Source organism: Galendromus occidentalis, unplaced genomic scaffold (genome assembly GCF_000255335.2).
Source record: "Galendromus occidentalis unplaced genomic scaffold, Mocc_1.1 scf7180000077476, whole genome shotgun sequence".
Classification (NCBI taxonomy): Eukaryota; Metazoa; Arthropoda; class Arachnida; order Mesostigmata; family Phytoseiidae; genus Galendromus; species Galendromus occidentalis.
The window spans coordinates 177,474-196,756 of record NW_003805464.1 but is presented as its reverse complement, the minus strand read 5'-3'; the positions used below and the strand labels follow the sequence as shown (position 1 = coordinate 196,756).

Below are 19,283 nucleotides of genomic sequence, written 5' to 3'. Positions count from 1 at the left end.
TCTGTTGGTTGCCAATCACCCTCTATTCTCACGGGCTCCTGTAATCTTTGGTTCATATGACTGGTAGCAGCTCACCTCTCTCACTCTGACCGATCCTTTTTCCCCCGGGTCGGGGGTCGACCGGACCATCCAGCTCCTTGGGGCAGAGATCGTAGAAGGATTTCTGAATTATGGAACTTGAGCAAGCGAAAGGGCGAGTCTGCTGTTATTTTCTCCCAGAACACCTACGAGGAAGGCAGCGCTCGAGTCGAAGACATGCCGTCGAAGCTCCGTTTCGCAGTTCGATCTGGGTAAACCTCAGGGCGAGTCCGGTGACGAAGAAATGACTCCGGGCTCAATTCATGCGTACCTAGTTGAGCCCGCCCTGATCCCTTCGAGGTTTCCAAGATTCGGAGACTGATCGGATTCGATTCGATGGCTACGCTCGATGGTCTTCGGACTGCCTACTGGCTTTTTTGGGGAAGCGGTGTTCCCTAAAAAGGGACGATTCTCGTCTTCATAGAAGCCAATGGTACGTGTGGCACGTGGCACGGTAGCGCGTCAATTAACGTTGAGGTGGGGTATGGGGAAAGAAGATCACAGGAGAAGCGCCGTGAGGTGACATGAAGGATCTGAACGACTCGTCGAGCGTTTCGGAAAGCCAGTTCGAGGTGTCCTCCTTGGTAGGACTGAAGATAAGTCGGCTCGTAGCGAGGGACGTCGATTCTCCTTCGGAGAGCGCCGCTCGCGTGGGCCGGAGATTCCTCGGAGACTTCAACGTTTCCGTGAGGCACTCGGATGATCCGCGTGTATGAGGGAGGGGGAGAACGCGTCAGCGGATGTGAAAAGCGGCGTGAAGCGAGTAAGTCCAAAAACAAGACATGCGAATGCTATGTGCGCACCTCAAACTTTATTGGAGGATTATCATGAAACGACCTAGTGAGTGGCTTATGTGCATGTCACATGAGCGTCAAGGGCTTGCTCACCATCGGTAAAATCTCCGAAACAGAAGAACGGCGAACACGGACGGGGGATATCACAAGCGAGTCGATCGACGGCTGAGTCCGACGGACATATCTGTTGATCCCTAATCCGAATCATTCATGCAGTATCTATTCCGATAGAATCTGTTTCCAGAGGACATTCCCACACGTCGAAGTTCCTTCATTCGCCCAATTGTGCTTGCTTGATGTTCTTTCGAGGCTCGATCGGCTCCCCTCTCCGGCTTGTGAATGAATCAACCAATCAAGCTTCGAACGCCGACTCCGTCTCACCAAACAAATCCTCTAAACTCTATTCGAAACCTAATGCTTTCACGGGCGACTGACCGGAATTAAAATAACACCTTCCCTGTTCGCTTCTCGCCACTTCTTCAGCGCTGTTATCTGATTTCTGAGATCTTCGACGGATAGTCGAGGATCCTTGCGAGGCAATGGTGGACATCGGCGATCGACTCGAGTGCTGAACGCAGTGTGCATCATCGCGTCGAGGGCTTCGGATCTTTTAGCGCTATCCGGGTGCGTTGACAAGAATTCTGGTAGCGGCTCTTCTCCCTGGAGTTCTCTCATGAGAGACATCTTCGCCCAAAAAGCACTGCTTTCACGAACGTCGAAACAGGCTTTAGCTGCTAGCTCCAGGCCAACGGAGTCCGCCTCGGTCTCGATCAGGCGCGAGTAGGGCAGCTCCAGAGTGAGAGCGCAAACTTTGTTGAATAGCCAGTGCGTAATTATGGCAACGATATCGGTTGGCATTATGGCCCAGATCGCCGCCAAGCCGATGATGACAAAAAGGTCCAAGAACGAGGTATACGACATCAATTCAGCGCCATGGTTGAGTACTGCGTGAGATATTTCGTGCGCTAAAACACAACCCAACTGATCGTCATTTTCGCAAACGCCCAACATCCCGAGGAAAACACAAATCTGTCCCGATGGACCAACGAACGCGTTCTCGGTCGGGCTATTGATCACGCAGACAGACCATTCCTTCGAAAAAATCTCCTCGATATCCTTGTTAGCGTCCAGGAGTCGTCTCGCGACCCTACTGACCCTTTTAACGTGCGGGTGCTTGCTAGGCAGGAGATGGTCTTTCACCAATTCGTATTGTGCGTCCCGGGTGACCTCATTCAGCTTCTTCTGTTGCTCTTCGTTGAATGCTATGAATCTCACGCGACCCGTGATCGGAGTTATCTGCAGATGGGTGTAGTAGTAGACTCCTAAGGCCACTCCGAAACCAGCGGTGGCCAGAGCGATCTTGGCTTTGTGCTCTCGGATTCTTCCCATGAAATGCCGTCGCTTGTCCGGGGGAAGAGACTTCCACCATAAGCGAAAACGACGACCACCGAACATGGCAAGCAGCTTCGCGGACTGCTTCACGATCATAATTGCGAAGGGATGGATGTGACGTTCGCTGGGAATTCTTATATCTAATGGTTGAAGGATGGGTCGACGCAAGTTGTTGTGCCGGAGTCCGGAAAACCCTCGACAAAGGATCGGATTCGTCGGAGCTTGTCTCAGGAGGGTCAGGGCGGGTGGTCGCATGTTTATAGCTGAAACAGCGACCGCGGCTGCTGCTCTCGAAAGCATCCTGAAAGTAGGAGTGGAATTCGGAATAGAATGGATAGCTTTGGAGAACAAACGCATCAGTGGCTGAGGCAAGGTACTCTACTACTATGGATGGTCCACCGGTTGTCATTTGAACCCCCAGATGATAATGATATGCCAATAGCAAAGTTTAATCAAGCACCGACACCAGTGTATAATTTTCTATTGAGACTGGTGTGTCATGTCGTCATGTCACATGGATAAGGGAATGTCTTGGCTCCCATGATTCCTAATCGCTATCGGTGAATCTCTCAGCAAGCAACTCGCACTGAACAAGCTACTCAGAGAAACCAGTTTTTCATCAGCTGCTGCAACCTTCGAAATTCGATTTCGACCGCTACCTTCAAGTTCAAAGGTCTCTACAGGTGAAGCACGATCGAACTTCTCTTCATCCGAAGACGATGTGGAGCGGAGACGTATGCCGGAGTCGGAGACCGAGAGATATCCAGCCCATAATCTCCAAGTTCACTTGAAAATTCACGGAACGGGTGAATTGATAGAAGTCCTCCTCCTCCGCCGGTTAGAATTTAGAATCAATTGGGCCGGGATCTACCCGAAAATTCCGGTATTGCCCATCATAGTTGGATTGTACCGGCGAGCTCTGCTATGAAAACGCGCGGCGCGCGAGCACCATATATACAGGGGGAGATGATCGGAGTTTTCTCAATTCGGAAGTCGATGGGAGAAGAGGGGTGGCACCTCGACCACCGTAGGTGAACGTGAATCTGATTTTCGAAATGCGACGGCTCTCGCGTTCATCCCGGTCTCGATAGCTTCTGGATTGGACCCTCAAGCCTCAAGCATAATACACATTACGGGAAAGTGAAGATTGTCGGTTGTGGCTCCTTGGTTGACGTCGTTGCAGTGATATTCGGACGGGACCCATTCAATGAACTCCTTCCTGGACCACCTCTCGCTAAGCGTTATCCTGTACTCTACCTCACGAAAAAAAAGACGTGAAAAAGGAATAGACTTCGGTCCCACGATATGCTAGGGACCCGTGCGCCTATCGGGGGCCGGCCGCCCAGGATTGCATCCTGGGCAAGTGGGACTGGGTTCCCGGCAGAACTCATACAGAGAGAGTCACAGAGAGTGTCGCCTCTCAGACCTCTCGAGCCCCTTGGGAAATAATCCTCTCGAAAGCATCCGCCGTTGCGAAAAGTCTCGTGAAGCACGCGGACAACATCGGAATGTATGATGTTCTGGTCGACGAAAGCTTTGATGGATCTACCTTGCTTCTGGTCCACATTGCGCGGAATCCCGATGGACTTCCAGCACCGGTGGCGTAGCGAGGGAGGGCGCAGGGTGCAGCAGGGCGCTCCGCCCCGGGTATCAGGTCTTCGGGGTCGGGGGCATTAGAACGCCGCATAGGAGTGCAATGAATTGAACTTCACTCCTATTGGATGAAGGCTCTTCTTGACTCCCCTCGCCGATTGTACAATTATCCATTCGAAATGGATAATTCCGGGAAAAAAAACAGGGAGCATCGAATCGAGGTGTGGGCCCGGAGCTCGAGGGATGCGCCCCGGGTACACCAAGGGAGGCTACGCCGCTGTCCAGTGCCGTCTCCTCGCAGGAGGGTTCACGAGGAGCGTCGGCGATCTGGGCACGGCGGGACAATCTGATCGATCAGTAGTCGTGAGCATCAAGTTGACCCTCGGTCTTCTGGGCATCTGCGAAGGAATTCTCTCTAGAGTCTGGAGTAATCGGAATATCTCCCACAGAGCCCCGGTAACACTTCGCCGCACTCCTATCGATCGCGAGCATCAATCTGACGCTCGACTCCTTCTCAGTCAAAATTAGGGGCCGCGGCATACATTTCACCATCATTCTAGTATTGACTCTCTGGAATCACCGCAGTTTTCTCGAAGACTTTGAATTGGAGGAAACTTCGGATCGAGGGTTGAGCTACCGCATCGCGCTACTTGGATCAGAATTTAGATCCTCATCTCGCGTGACGTACCACACTCGAGCCAAAGTTCAAAAATACCACTGCTTCATCTGGAAATGCAAGATATCATTCATGTATAGCGGCAAGGTGTATGAAGCCAGGAGATTGCACATACTCCTGTCCATCGGAGAGCGCTAGCTCTTCATACGTCGGAAAGCTGGATTTGACGGCGTGGGACGGAATATAATCCAGTTTAACCGCGATGAACCTGCGCTGCGGCCGATCCGACAGCAGGAGGTATCCGTATGTCGTTTAGGCAAATATCTTATTTCCTCAATCGGGATAATTATCTGGACTCGTCTGGGAAGAGGGGATAGACGTATGCTCCCGAATGGGCTCGCGCGCAAATTGGGGCGAACTCTCCCGAATGGAAAGTCCGCAGATGCCGTCAGGATACTGCGACAGTCGTCTGATCGAATCAAAACATATGTCCTATGCTCACTGGCAGATCTTCATCGAGTACAGCGGATTCTGGTAGTGCAACCTCCAGTTCCTGCGGGCTGAGGAGCTTATGGGATGAAAGAGCGGTAAGCGAGCCACCTGAAGATAACTGGATCCCTGATGAGCGAGCCGTATCCTTCACCCCGCATATGGAAATGAGCAGTTGTACACACATTTCATCTCATGACCATGGATTCCTACATTCTCTGCACGGTGTACCGCGTATCCAATGTCTTCGACGCGCGGACCCGAAATAGACGGTGGAAAATTCACGGGCTAGGTTGTCCGATGCTTCAGGATCGATGTCGTTATAGCACGAAGGAGTCTCAAGGGAAAGATTTCCCTACAGGCTCCCTCTTTATGGGGAAGGGTAGTTTCCGATCATCCATTGTGTCATCTTTCACTGAAGACTACGGAGCGAAAGAATCAATCGTCGATTGCCGGGCGAATCATGCGTACCGTATCAGACGTACCGCTCTCACGCGACCCTCAGCAATCGCGCGATCGGCGTGGGTCAAGAAATCATTTCTGACGTGCTCCCGGAATTGGATTCCTGCGGAGCGAACTTATGTATGTCCACTTGAGAGGCGCTGTGAGCAATTCGGAAAGGGAGACCTTGACGGAAACTTTCGACGGAAGGCTCGCGCTGGAGTCCGAATCCCATCGAGCATGGGGTGGATAGCGATAATTCCGAGAGTTATGATTCAATCGAGCGAAGTATACTGGTAAAATTTCTCTGATCGAGGAAGTTCCCCGCCCATACGGTGGTGTCGTTCGGCTGAGGGTGTGCGGCCGGAACGTCCGTTTGTAGGACTGTCGGAGCTCGAAAGTCGAGATGTCCTGCAGGAATGTCGGGATTTGTCAGCAGCAAAGGACTCTCGCTGGCGCGAACGAAACTGAATAAAAGTCTTGGGTGATTATGACCTTGTCGGAGCCCTCTGATTCGAAGGGAAACATTCCGTCTCGCAGAGACTCGCCGGAGATCACCACAGTCATCCCAACTTCGGGGATTTTCCCTCATTTAACAATGTTTTCAGCTAATTTCCACAGAGAAACTCTCAGAGCCTTCATACGATATGTAATATGACAAGATTCGTCGATATCATAAGACCCCTATGAATTATTTTGAAAGCGTCGCGCGCGCGTCTTCATCAAGCTTGGCTTGTCGAGTCGCGCCAGCGTTTGATTTTTCGATATAGCATTCAATAGAGTCTGGATAGTCTATATTACAACAAGTTTTGATTGATGACGTTGACGAAGGCGCCGCCGGTCAAAGTAAGTAGGCAGGGTAACTTCGTACGGAAACGCAGAAAAACTTGCAAAAGGGTTCACTGAACTTCGACCAGTGGAGACCCCCAGCGGAGCCGCTGAGAAACTGCGCAGTCCGAATGAATGCTTGCTTAGCGTTAGGGGAACTCGTTCGGTATTTAGTCAACACGTTCCGGAGGGATTCCGGAAAACCTCTAAGCTCCGGATAGACGCTATTGAAAAATCTGGCAGCACTACGAAACTCGATCGTACCTCTCGACTTGTCTTTTGCCCAGGAGAGACCCAAATCCGGAACGCCCCGTGCGTGGAACAGCGAGCGCATGTGTTAAGCGTGAACATATTTTGGATCGGTCGGGCATCTAGCATCGAGTAAATCGTGTATGGCGGCCCTATCCATGGTGTGGCCAGAATTGTTTGTGCGATATTTTTAGTGATTTTCGTTTATTAGTCGCCTGAAGATCAGTCGGCGACAGTCTCCTTCGGAGTATAGTCTATTCACAATGCAAGAACCCGCAATCAACGATCCGGATTGGGCTGAAGGCAGCTCGGATACCGAGGACGAAAGCGATGTAAGTCACCATCAAGCGAAACGCACCTCGGCCTGAAGTCCTGGAGGCCGTTACCGATCGCGTCGAGGAAAATATTCGTATTCGAACGGCGTCATTGGACTCGGCTCCTGGAAACTAGGCGCCGGAAGGTTCTGGCTTTTGTCAAAACGCCTTGGCCCCAGCAACCAACGACAGTCGTGATGCTGCGGCAGCAGCAGCAGCAGCAGCCGCTGCTCGCTGCTGTAGGCAACTTGATTGGCAGCACCACAGTAATGGCTGCTGATCTAGTAAGCGCTTTTCGATAGAACAGAGTGTGGCTGTTGGTCGAGGACTTCGTTTGGGACCGTCTTCCCACGGAGTTGGTCTCGGGAAACGACGGAGATCCCCGAGGGGTGCTCGGAATACCGCCTCGACAGCGGGCTGACCTCCTGCTGCAGCTTTACAGTGTTGATGGATCGTCATCGACAGACATGAATGTTGCAGATGTCCGCGTGACTTTCCAATGAGACAACGTGAGCGGGAGTTGCCAAACGCCGCTGCCAAGTATCTTGTGGGATATTTTTCTCATCATCGAGAGGGAGCTCGTTTCTCCCGAAGTCTCGATAAACGATGCTCGGCGTGCCAGCGAACGAAGAGGTTCTCGCTCGTTTCATATCAATTACAGTTACGCACGCGGCGGCACACCGGAACCGGGATGTTTAAAGATCTGGAATGTCATCCGGCAGTCCCCACCGACATCTCTGCCAGCCGCCGCGAGCTCCGGAATCGACGCTTGGGTTTGCGAGCGCGAGCTACTGCTGATGTGGAGTCGTGGCGTGCAAGCATGCCGCTGGCGAACGCCGACTCGAGACTCGATCGCGCTCCGTACTATCATTTTGATTCTCCGGCTCGGGTTGCTGGCATCTGATCGTCAATTGTACAGACTAGTGGGGAATTTTGAGTTTGGTGGTTTACGCTTCCGTTGACCGACGGGTCGCTTGCTAGTCGGGCGAACGGATCAGGCAGACGGCGCGCGTCAGTATTCGTTTCCTGCGCTCGTATAATTCTGCGTCACGAACACACGAATGCATTGAGTTGTAGTTGACGAAAACCCATTTTCCAGAATCGTTCATCCGCACTCCGACCGAAGGGTGGTCGGAGTGTTCCGTTTGGAAATTTTCCTCTCGATGTCGAAAAATCCCTCGGTCGTTGTGACTAACCAGCACTGATGGCAGACACGATCCGAACTTCTTGCGAACGTTCTTCGGAGTGAAAGAAAGACGTCGAAAGGGGAGCGTTGCGATTCTCCGAAGGATCGAATGCTCCGATCCCTCATTATCGACCACGGAATCCTCACGTTGTCGCGGCTCTGTTCCGCAGAATTCCGGCCCGTTACATACGTTCTGGATACGATGAAGGCTGCTCTCGAGGCTCCTCGCGTATGTACCTTGTTTTCTGCTATCGAACGGATTTGGCTCCGATCGAAATCGTAAAGGAAGCTGTGAAGAACTTTAACGATGCTCAGCCACTTTCTGGAGCTGTTCCTATTCAATAGTCGTCGACCAGAAGAAAATTGTCTGGCTCTGTATCCAGCATGGTTGATCGTTCGGTAGAGACGAATCTCGTTTGCTCTAGGGCTTCGAAAAGTGTCATATGAGTGATATCGAAAATATTCATTCATCTCCGAGGCATGGAACCACCGTTTGTAAATATCTCGGAAGCATCGCGGCTAGAGGCCCCCCTGATGGCGCGACCGGTGTCTATAGTGGAATGGATGTTGTTGTCGCGCGCGGAGAGTTGTTTTTCTCCTCGAGGAGATGATTGCCGGTCGCGCGGCGTTCTCTCTAAATATCGATCTGATTGACAGTGATGAATTGAGTTACACTTGTCCCGATCGGATCGATCTTGGCTCTTTGATTGCCTGTTGAACCCGTGCGCGAGTTTCGCTACGATCCTCGTTCGGTCGGTCGCTTTCTTGATCGCCCCGACAGCAATTCATTCGGAGTCATCTGCGCGGTTCGCACCTGCTCTTCTCGAATAAATTCCAAGTGAATGTCAGGAAACCGATGACTTCTTCTGACTCGATCGGTGCTACGGATTGGGAAGACCAAACAACCCTGTAACTTGCGTATAATTCGTCAAGGAATCAGAGTCATCCTTCGCGGAATGTCGGCCGCCGGTCAGTCGAAAGCCACTCTGGCCATGTTTTGGCTTGAAACGATCATTCGGGTGGAAGCTTGTCTGGGCTGAATGAGTATTGACGCCGGAAACATTCCCGCGAAGAGGTGAAGTTTGCCGCTGCTGGAGTAACCTACTTCTATCAATGGATTCCATCCGACCCGCTCGCCGCCAACGACATCCTAACGTCACAAACGCACAGACAAATACACTGGAATCTTACCCACGCTTGGATTGCATGGTGATCGCTCCTTTTTTCATTTCCTCCGCGCCCTGGGAAATGAGACGACGGGAATTTGATCCCAGTGATCATCTATTCGCGAATAAAATTCACCTATAATTCAGGCCCCTGGATTCCTATTCGTTTGTGATTTTTTCCCATGATCCCTTCACCGGATGCCTGCGTATGCCTCGAATCGTCCGGTCTTGGCAAGTGACTCCCTCCGATCTCTCATGCTGTAGAATCTCTCATGTTCCCCGTCTGGAGAACTGACGATCATCGTATATCGATTCGTCTCGAGATCCGGTGTTCAACATGCCCGTGATTCTTCTAGGAAAGTCGTTGTGAGTCTTACCGCGTGCGTCCAAACTATACGTTCGTTCTGCGAACGATCATTGAGCGGACCTGAGGCCTAGTATTTGCTATCCAAGCAGCAAGCCAGCCAGCCAGTCAATTGGTTTGGCAATCAATGATGAAACGGGTGAGAACCTGCGGAACATTGTCGGAGCCACTGCAGGTGCCTACACATAGAGTCAGTCGGTTCTTTGAGTTTTCTTCCTGAGCATCCATCCACACAGCCACTTTGTCCGTCAGTCAGTCGGTTAGTCGACTGCAGCGAAGACGGACAGACGTGCGGGCAAACGAGCAAACCAGGATCGAATAATTTGACATCGATGGGCCAGCCTCGCTCAATGGAATGAGCATCGACAAAGTTTTATAGTTCGGAAGATCCATGTCGCATCGGAACGATCAGTTAGTTTGTCTGCCCGTCCATCAATCGAAGATCGAGCTCCCTTGTGCAAGTCGATCGCTTTCGTCTGTTTTGACAGTCAATCAGAATGTCGATGAGGAAACGAGCGAGTTAGCAGCATTCGAAAGAAGGAGCGTTTCACACTCCTCGGAATCGTCGGATGACGATCCTGCGAAGCATTCACGCCAGAAGCGACGGCTCCGATCCCGATATCTCTCCATGTTGATGAGTTCTGATCGAAGCGCTGTGGGCGACACTTTGGAGGAAGTGTTTCTGAGTACAGCGCACGTGACATCGAGTCGGTCGAAGTGTGATCTGGCCGAAACACCAAGGCGGAAGTATTGAGATAGCTTTGAATGCGGAGGCAGAAAATTCTTCATGGAATCGTGTTTTGGTCAATTGCAGGGAGACGTCAGCTCCGCAGACACGATCCCCATCAGTATTCCTCCCAAGTTCCTTCTCTCGGAATCTTCCTCATCTCTAAACGATGAGTTACCTCCCGTCAGCATGGACCCTGACACGCAGGCGCGTCTCGAGGTCCTCCTGAGCGCAACAGGATTATCAAAGTTCTCTTTGGAAGCTAAACAGGTAAGCGTCTCTTGCGGACGAGCATTCGAGCTGAGATCCCATGCAGGAATCGTCGGATCCATCCAGGAATCCCTTACGGGAGAGCTCTGGCTCTTGTCGCCTTGTCTATTGATATATTCCGTCCTTCGAACGATCCCCGGAATGACTCGACCTGTTCGATTTCAGTTCAATGATCCTGAGGTTCTCCGGAAGCTCACAACCACCGTCAGTTCGGCCTTGGACGAGGCCGCAGCTGCACTGTCCCGGATGAAAGCTGAACAGGCCCAATCTGGGCACCAACAGCAGCAGCAGCAACATCCTCAGCACCAACAGCCGCAGCCACAGCCGTCGCAAAACGGTCCGAGTGGTGCAGCTGCCGCAGCTGCCTCCCGCGCGGTCGAGGCGAGCTCAGCCCCAGGAATCCCGTCTCAGCCCTCATCTCCACTGCAGCAGACGTCATCGAGTAGCCCTCAAAGCAGCCATAGTCAAACAAGTTGCGTATCGAGACGACGAAGATATACTCGTATAACCGAGCGCCCAATGCTCCCCTAGGGCTATACACGGGCGGGAAGCGGGAGGTCGAACGAATACGGGAAGGAACGCGAGCGGAGAATACCCCAAAAAAAAACAAAAAAAACAAAAAACGCGAAAAGCAGAAAAAGATGCTCGCGGAGCATCACGGAAAAAAAATCACTCATACCGCGAGACGTCCAGCGTGGCACGTCTCTTTCTCAATCTTGGTTTTTTTGTCATCATATCCATCATATCTTAATCTCCCCATACCTTACTCCTTACTTTAAACGACATCTACGATAGAGGTCGAATACGAGCAATTAGCGGAATAAACCCTGATCAAAATTGAAAAAAAAAGAGAGAGACTGAACGAGAGAGCGAAGAGAAAAGAGCCGGCATTCTTGAGAGCGGTGAACCGGCTCCGTCGCTCGAACTGCGTGGGGAGTGCGAATGGGACGGATGGCAGCCGAAGAGTGCTTGGGTCTGAATTTTGAAGCAGGGTAGGTAGATGTTTTCGATTCCTAACTGTTCTAAACCTTGCACTTCAGCAACACCGTCGAGTCCTTCGCGGAGCTTGGTGCACGCATGCATGGGCGGAGATACGATGGCGGTCAAGCGACTATTGGATATGGGTCGAGATGTGAATCAAATCACGGAGCAGGGCGAATCTCTTCTCAGCTTAGCTTGTGCGTCAGGATATTACGAATTGGCGCAGTTGTTGTTGGTGATGCGAGCGAACATTGAAGAAACCGGAATGAAAGACACTACGCCTCTGATGGAAGCAGCCAATTCGGGGCATTGTGAAATTGTGAGGTTGCTCTTGGCGCACGGTGCCGATGTTAATGCCAAGACGAACCAAAGTAAGTCCCGACTTCGCTCTTTCGCGACCTCCGCGATTTATCTCTCAGTGTCCTCGCGCTGGCTCCCGAAGAGCCGTAACCTCGAGGTCGGTGAATCGTTTCCCGGCGTCCGCGTGTCGAGTTCTGAAATCTCAAAAACATCCGTGGCGTTTCAGATAACACCGCGCTGATGTTCGCGTGTTGCAACGGTTTCGAAGACGTTGTACAGGTCCTCCTCGAAGCGGGTGCCAATCCCGAGACGCACAACGAAAGCGGTCATACCCCTCTGATGGAAGCGGCTTCCGACGGCAAAGTCGGGGTAGCGAGACTGCTGGTCGCACACGGCGCTCAGATAAACTCCCATTCCAACGAGTTCAAGGAGAGTGCGTTGACGCTCGCCAGCTATAAGGGTCACCTGGAAATGGTGAGTTTCCGGTCGGAGAATCTCCGTGAGACGCGGATGGATTTGCGCATTGTATTCTTGCGCTCTAGGGGGAGGTTTCCCGTTCAATTCCTCCGGATCGGGAAGAGCTCACGATTCCTTTCGTTCAGGTCCGTTTCTTGCTGGAGGCTGGCGCAGATCAGGAACACAAAACCGAAGAGATGCACACGGCTCTCATGGAGGCGTCGATGGACGGCCACGTGGACGTCGCTCGCTTGTTGCTCGATTTCGGTGCTCAGGTCAACATGCCCCAGGACTCGTTCGAGAGTCCTCTGACCCTCGCGGCGTGCGGCGGTCATGTCAAGCTCGCCCAGTTGTTGATCGAGCGCGGTGCCAACATCGAAGAAGTCAACGATGAAGGATACACGCCTCTCATGGAAGCTGCTCGTGAAGGGCACGAGGATGTCGTATCTCTGCTGTTGAAGCACGGCGCCGACGTCAACGTTCAAACGGCCGACACCGAGGAGACGGCGTTGATCTTGGCCTGCTGCGGGGGCTACCTGGGCGTGATCGATTTGCTCATCAAGGCCGGAGCTCATCTGGAACTGGGAGGATCGACAGCGTTGATGGAAGCCGCTCAAGAAGGTCATCTCGAAGTCGTTCGGGTCCTGATCGGTGCCGGTGCCAACGTGAGCGCCTGTACGGAGACTGGGAACACGGCGCTCGGTTACGCGTGCGAGAACGGCCACACCGACGTTGCGGATCTTCTGCTGCAGGCGGGAGCTGTTCTCGAGCACGAAAGCGAAGGAGGCCGAACTCCGTTGATGAAGGCCGCGTTGGCTGGAAACGATTGCACGGTGAAGTTCCTTCTGTCGAAGGGTGCCGACCCGAACAAGAAGACGCCGTCAAACGACCACACGGCGCTGTCGCTCGCGTGCGCCGGCGGTCACACCGAGGTCGTCCGGGTGCTTCTCGACGCCAACGCCAATCCATCGCATCGACTCAAAGACAACTCCTCGATGCTGATCGAAGCGGCCAAGGGGGGTTTCGCAGCAACCGTACAACTGCTACTCGAGTACCGAAAGAAAGGTTCGAGCCCACCACCTCCACCACCGCCCATGTTGCCCCAGGCGAGCGGCACCACCGGCGCGTCGCACGCCACCGGCCCCACCTCGATCATCGAAGGTGCCTGTCAACACCAGCAGCTCGCCCACGACGCCACGGCATCTGCGGCAGCGGCGGCAGCAGCAGCTGCGACGACGACGGCGGTGGCGACCTCAGCAGCTGCGATCCCGCCCCCGGCAGCCGGCGCCGCGCCAGCCGCAGCGTGCGCGGCTCCCGGCAACGTTGCCTTGACCACCACGGCGGTAGCCGACCACCTCAATCGGGATGCGGATTTCCGAGCTGGTTTCGAATGCTTCACCTCAATGATCGCTCAATCGGCGTCAGGCGATGAAGGTCACCTCCGAAGTAAACAACACATTCTGGATGAGTTGCATAAGGTAGAACGCGAACTGCAGGAGCAGGTGCAGAAAACTTGTAGTAAAACCAACAAGCAAGGCTTCCTCACCTCTCTCGTCAGTGACGTCGTCAGCGGAACCGCTAATTATGTGACTCAGGAGCCGGAAGCCGGCGGCAGCGGCGCCTCGAACGGCGCGCTTGCGAAATCCATCCAGGACGATGAAGTGACTTCTGCGATGGCCCCGAGTCCGAGCGATTTATTGGCCATCGATGTCGAGTGGCAAACCGACTCTAACCACGATACGGCACTCACCCTCGCATGCACCGGAGGTCACAAGGACCTCGTTGCGTTGTTACTCAACAAAGGTGGGAACATCGAACACCGAGACAAGAAAGGTTTCACGCCATTGATGCTTGCAGCCACCGCTGGTCATTTTGGTGCGTATCCGCGTTTTCCTCCGCTTGATAATCACCGATTATAATTATTTCTCATTTATTCTTCATCACTCGATCATCGTCGATGATCGATTAATGCTTCCTATCGATCTCCTCTCAGTTCAAGAGTCAATCTCTCGGGGGAGGGGGGTCGTCGCGCACATTCCGCTCTAACGAAAGCCTCTCGTCCTCAGCTATTGTTGAAATTCTCCTGGACAGCGGCGCCCAGATGGAGGCGCAGTCAGAGCGCACGAAAGACACTGCCTTATCATTGGCCTGCTCTGGAGGACGTCTCGAGGTCGTTGAGATCCTCCTTAACCATCAAGCCAACCGTGAGCACCGCAACGTTAGTGATTACACCCCGCTTTCGCTGGCTGCCAGCGGAGGCTACGTGAACATCATCGAACTCTTGTTGCACCATGGAGCTGAGATCAACTCCCGAACCGGATCGAAGCTCGGAATCAGCCCGCTGATGCTAGCTGCGATGAACGGTCACACATCGGCAGTCCGTCTGCTCCTCAACCAGGGTTCTGATATCAATGCCCAGATCGAAACCAACCGGAATACCGCTCTCACCCTTGCGTGTTTCCAAGGCCGTCATGAGGTCGTGTCGCTATTGCTCGACCGCAAAGCAAACGTAGAACACCGCGCTAAGGTTCGTATCCGAGATCGTCGCCGACCCGATCGATCACGAACGTCTTGTGTCGAGCCGCTTTCTTTTTTTTTCACTCATCTGGCATAATTCGATCATAAATTCTCCCGGATATAAATTTTCGCATTCCCCCGGACATAAATCCGCCCTTTCCTTGTGTCAAAGGTCTAACTCTTCTCCTTCCCCACCAGACTGGATTGACTCCGCTGATGGAGGCCGCGTCCGGAGGCTACGTCGATGTGGGAAAAGTCCTGCTGGAGAAAGGAGCGGACGTCAACGCTCCCCCAGTGCCTTCCTCTCGCGATACGGCGCTCACCATCGCCGCAGACAAGGGCCACTTGCGTTTCGTCGAACTTCTCCTCGAGCACGCAGCGTCCGTCGACGTTCGCAACAAGAAGGGCAACTCGCCTCTTTGGCTAGCGTGTAACGGTGGACACCTGGACGTCGTGCAGAAGTTGGTCGCAGCCAAAGCCGACATCGATTCGACCGACAACCGAAAAGTCTCCTGTCTCATGGCAGCCTTCCGTAAGGGCCATCAGAAAGTCGTCAAGTGGATGGTGAAACACGTCGCCCAGTTTCCCTCCGACCAGGAGATGACTCGCTACACTCAAACGCAGAACGACAAGGAACTGCTCAAGAAGTGCCAAGTGTGCATGGACATCATCCACCAGGCGAAGGAGCGTCAACAACTTGAAGCGGAACGGAACGCGGACTCGCTGCTCAAGGCGCTGGAAGAGGAGAAGACCCGCGAGGAACAGAGGAAGGCCGCTGCCGCCCGCAGGAGAGAGAAGAAGCGACAGAAGAAAAAGGCCAAGCAGGCGACCTCGAAGGACGACGACGAAGACGAAGAGGACGCGATCGCAGAAAACAACAGCTACAGTCCCCAACCGACCGAAACCCGACCCCCGACGATCGACGAGATCTCCAACGCCGGTGGCAGCCCGACGTGCATTGTACCCCAACGGAGGAGCAACCACGCCAACCCCACCCCTCCCAAGAGCCCGTCACCAACACCTGTCATCCGAGTCGTTGAGAAAGCACCACCAACGTCGACCCCACTGCCCGCAGGGCGTCCCGGAAGGAAGGAGCGGAAAATGCTCGAGCGGAATCGGAACGCGGAGCCGACTCCCGTTCAGAAGTCGTTCCCAGCACCATCGGTCGGAGCTATAGCACAACAGAACCTGAAATCGAATCCGAGCGCGGAATCGCAGGCATCGATCGTTTTCGGGACGGCACCACCACCTCCGGCCAGTGTATCGGTTCAGAAGAACCTTCGAGTTTCCGATTCGAACGGAGCTCCGCCGCTCCAACACCAGAAGGAGGAACAACCATTCGAGCCCGTATCTGTGAACCGACAACGCAACAGAGTCTCTCCGAAGTCCCAGTCGTCCGGCCAGGGAACCCGAGAGGAAGGTTGGAAAGAGGTGACCAGGCGAATCAAGAAAGTAGCCGTTCCCGCCTCCGCCATCTCGAGAGTCATAGGTCGCGGAGGATGCAACATCAACGCGATCCGAGAGGTTTCGGGCGCCTACATCGAAGTTGAGAAACAGAACTCCAAAGTTGGCCCCTGCGAGCGAACCGTCATCATCCGCGGATCGACCGAGTCCACCAAACAAGCAACGAATCTGATCGCCGGACTGTCCGACGACCCCGACGCCGATCTGCTCGACGTGGTGCACAAGTGCGGTCTGGCCACGGCGGCGACCAAGAAAATCGTTCAGAACCACCTCAAGAGCGCCGGAGGGGGAGGTGGAGGGGGAGGTGCTAAAGCTCCAGCGACGAACCCATCCGGGAACGTTACGTCGGCGTCGATAGCCCCCTCTCAAGCTTCCTACTCCATTCCGTCGTCAGCACCTAAGACCAAGGTCATTGTCCAACCCGCTCCTCCGCCCGCCCAACCAGCGTGGAGTCTCCCTGTAAACTCTGTTCTCAAGTCGCAGTCTCCGGCGCCCGTGACGGCGGAGCCCAAAATCAAGAAGAACCCCGACCACTCGACACTGTCGAACCCATCAGCGGCGGCAGGGGCGTCTTCGACCTCCGGAGCTAGCTCGGCAAACCAACAACAGGGACCCGTAGCTCCGCCGACGTCCTCGTCGCTAAAGTCTTCCTCGGCGCCCAACATCCACCAACAACCGCCTCAACAACAACAACTCGTTGTCAAGAACAAAGCGCCCTCGCCATCGCCCGTGATCGTTGCTCAATCCCAGGCGGAGACGTCGAAGCCCATTTCGAAATCCCAACCCTCGGCTTCGCCGACCCCGCAGCCCCTCGGCGCTCGCTGGCAACAGGTCTGGTCCGGGGCCGACAACAAGAGCTGGGCCGTCAACGGGGGCTCCCAGCAAGAACGCCGCTTCCCTTCTCTGATGAACAGCTCGACGGTTCAGCAGTCTTCGCAGGTTATCGTTGTCCCGAGCGATTCTCCAGCGCCCTCGCCCCGTGCCGTCTCTTCGCCCGCGTCGATATCCCCGCGCAGCGAAGAAGAAATGCTCACCAAAGCACCAGTCTTCAACCGAGCGTCGACTTCGATCACGTCGACTTCCGTACATGCATCGCCCACTAATTTTCGCCACCTCCAACATCAGCAACACCACCAGCAGCAGCAACACCAACAACAGCATTCGGTGGTTGCGAGCACGATGTCTGCTCCGTGTACTCCCCCATTCGGTTCGACGAGCGGTCCCTCTTCGCCCACACCAGCCATCACGATCGACTTCAACATGGCCAACAACAACAACAACACCAGTACCAGCAACAACAATCTGAGTAATAATCTCATTATGGGTAATTCCTCGAACGGTAGTAGCACCCCCATCGTCGGCGGCAACCTGGGCGGCAGCAACAACAGCAGTAGCAGCAACAATGGCAGCAGCAGCAGCAACAACAACAGCCTCATCAAGAACAACAACATCAGTAATCTAAGCCTTTCGGGATCCTCGAATACCGGTTCTTCAGGTGTCATCAACGGTCATTCGATACAGTCCCTCATCGATTTGAGTGAAGCTACTGGTGCGGTCGCGGCTCAACTCGGAGTTGCCCCACCTCCAGGCAGTGCTTCCAACGCGTACAAATACGGCGGCCCTCTAGAGAGCAGCAGCAGCGGCAGCAGCAGCCACACTCTCGACGTGGGAACCGGACTTGGTAATGTTGTTGGAACCTCGATGTACTCGAATAATAATATCCACCCGCATCACCACCAGCCGTCTCACATGACAACCCTGAACAACCTCGCCAACCAAATGGGCTACCACTCCCATCAAAGTTCCCATCAAGACATGAATGGAGCCGCAAACCATCTTTCAACGTCCACGGCTGCTTTGAACGGACCATCGGCTTCCCTAAGCCAACAGCACCATCTCGATCGCCAACTTCATCCCCTACCAATCGGTAAGTCGAGCGCACCGCTCTCAGTCGCTTTGCCGGATATATATCACGATCTCTCGCAGTCTTTGGTGTCCGAGTTTTCACTTCTGCGTTTCCCCGTCTACCTCCTGCACGAAGAAAGAGGACCTCGTTAATTTCGAAGATAAATCATCAAAGTTATCGAGCCGAGTTCCCCCGAATCGACTCGCCCCGTCGACGACGAATTCCCAGCTAACTCGATCGTTTTCTTCGGCCAGGTACGGAACGCGCTCAGCAGCGAAAAACGTCTGCGATGCCATCGAACCAGATGTGGAGTATGCAAGGCAATCTCCCACCCATGTCCGACAGCGATCGCCACTGGTATCCCAATGCCGGGGGGAGTTTCGATCCGTTGAACGCCGGTGGAGAGTACCTGCTCAGATCTCTGAGCGGTGGCGTGTCCTCGCATTCGATTCCGAACGAATCACTCATGAATCCGTTGGCAGCGGCGGCGGCGGCGGCAGCAGCGGCGGCCGGCTTGCAACAGCAGCCGGACATGTATCACCACCTTGGCCACCCCATGAGCGGCGGTCTTGGGACCTCGGGAGGCCTGGGCAGTATTTTGCCAAACCACAATGGCGGATTGGCGGCTGGACAAGGAGGTTACATGTTCGGAGGGGATCCTTGGAGTGCGCAGCACTCTCAGGCGCCGCCGTTGCACCAACAGCAGACGCAGCATCCGCCTCCCCACTCCAACCACAAGCCAACTATACCCAACTACAACGCGAGCAAGGTTCGTCGATGTTTCACATTGTGCTGTTCGCCATGTAACAAGTTCGGAACATCCTCGCGCTTCGCTTCGTTGGTCTAACTCTGTGTGTTTTCCTCGTTGCAGTGGAGCTGGCTACAGGGAGGACCGCAGTAGAAAGCAGCAGTGGCGACGTACGCATTCAATAATGTCTGAGAACGAGAATTTATATGATGGACTGGATGTTGAAGGTCAAACCGTTCAGTAGAGGGACCCTTCGACAGTGAAATTTTAGGTTGAAAACAGGCGATACATTGTTCCTTCTCAAAATGGTTTCACGGATTCAGTCTTTTCCAACTACAGTCGCGGAACGCATGGGCGTGGGCGACCCCGTTTCGTGGCGCAAAAAAAAATTATTATGACTGGAT

General features: G+C 53.9%; 2 protein-coding genes across 2 annotated transcripts; one reads left to right on the top strand and one right to left on the bottom strand.

The window, feature by feature from the left end:
- Positions 1-1,292: 1,292 nt before the first annotated feature.
- On the bottom strand, positions 1,293-2,519 carry LOC100897403 (metalloendopeptidase OMA1, mitochondrial). Its single transcript, XM_003744996.3, has one exon. It carries the CDS (start codon positions 2,517-2,519, stop codon positions 1,293-1,295), a length of 1,227 nt encoding a protein of 408 aa, XP_003745044.1.
- Positions 2,520-6,743: 4,224 nt separating this feature from the next.
- Positions 6,744-19,032, top strand: mask (multiple ankyrin repeats single KH domain). The gene is given in 14 exon segments (XM_029111918.1): positions 6,744-6,812; positions 10,325-10,507; positions 10,673-10,964; positions 11,548-11,859; positions 12,015-12,262; positions 12,391-13,405; positions 13,526-14,119; positions 14,311-14,771; positions 14,960-16,517; positions 16,584-17,581; positions 17,583-17,615; positions 17,747-18,152; positions 18,386-18,900; positions 19,003-19,032. Coding segments are annotated over 14 exon segments (6,714 nt in total).
- Positions 19,033-19,283: the final 251 nt, after the last annotated feature.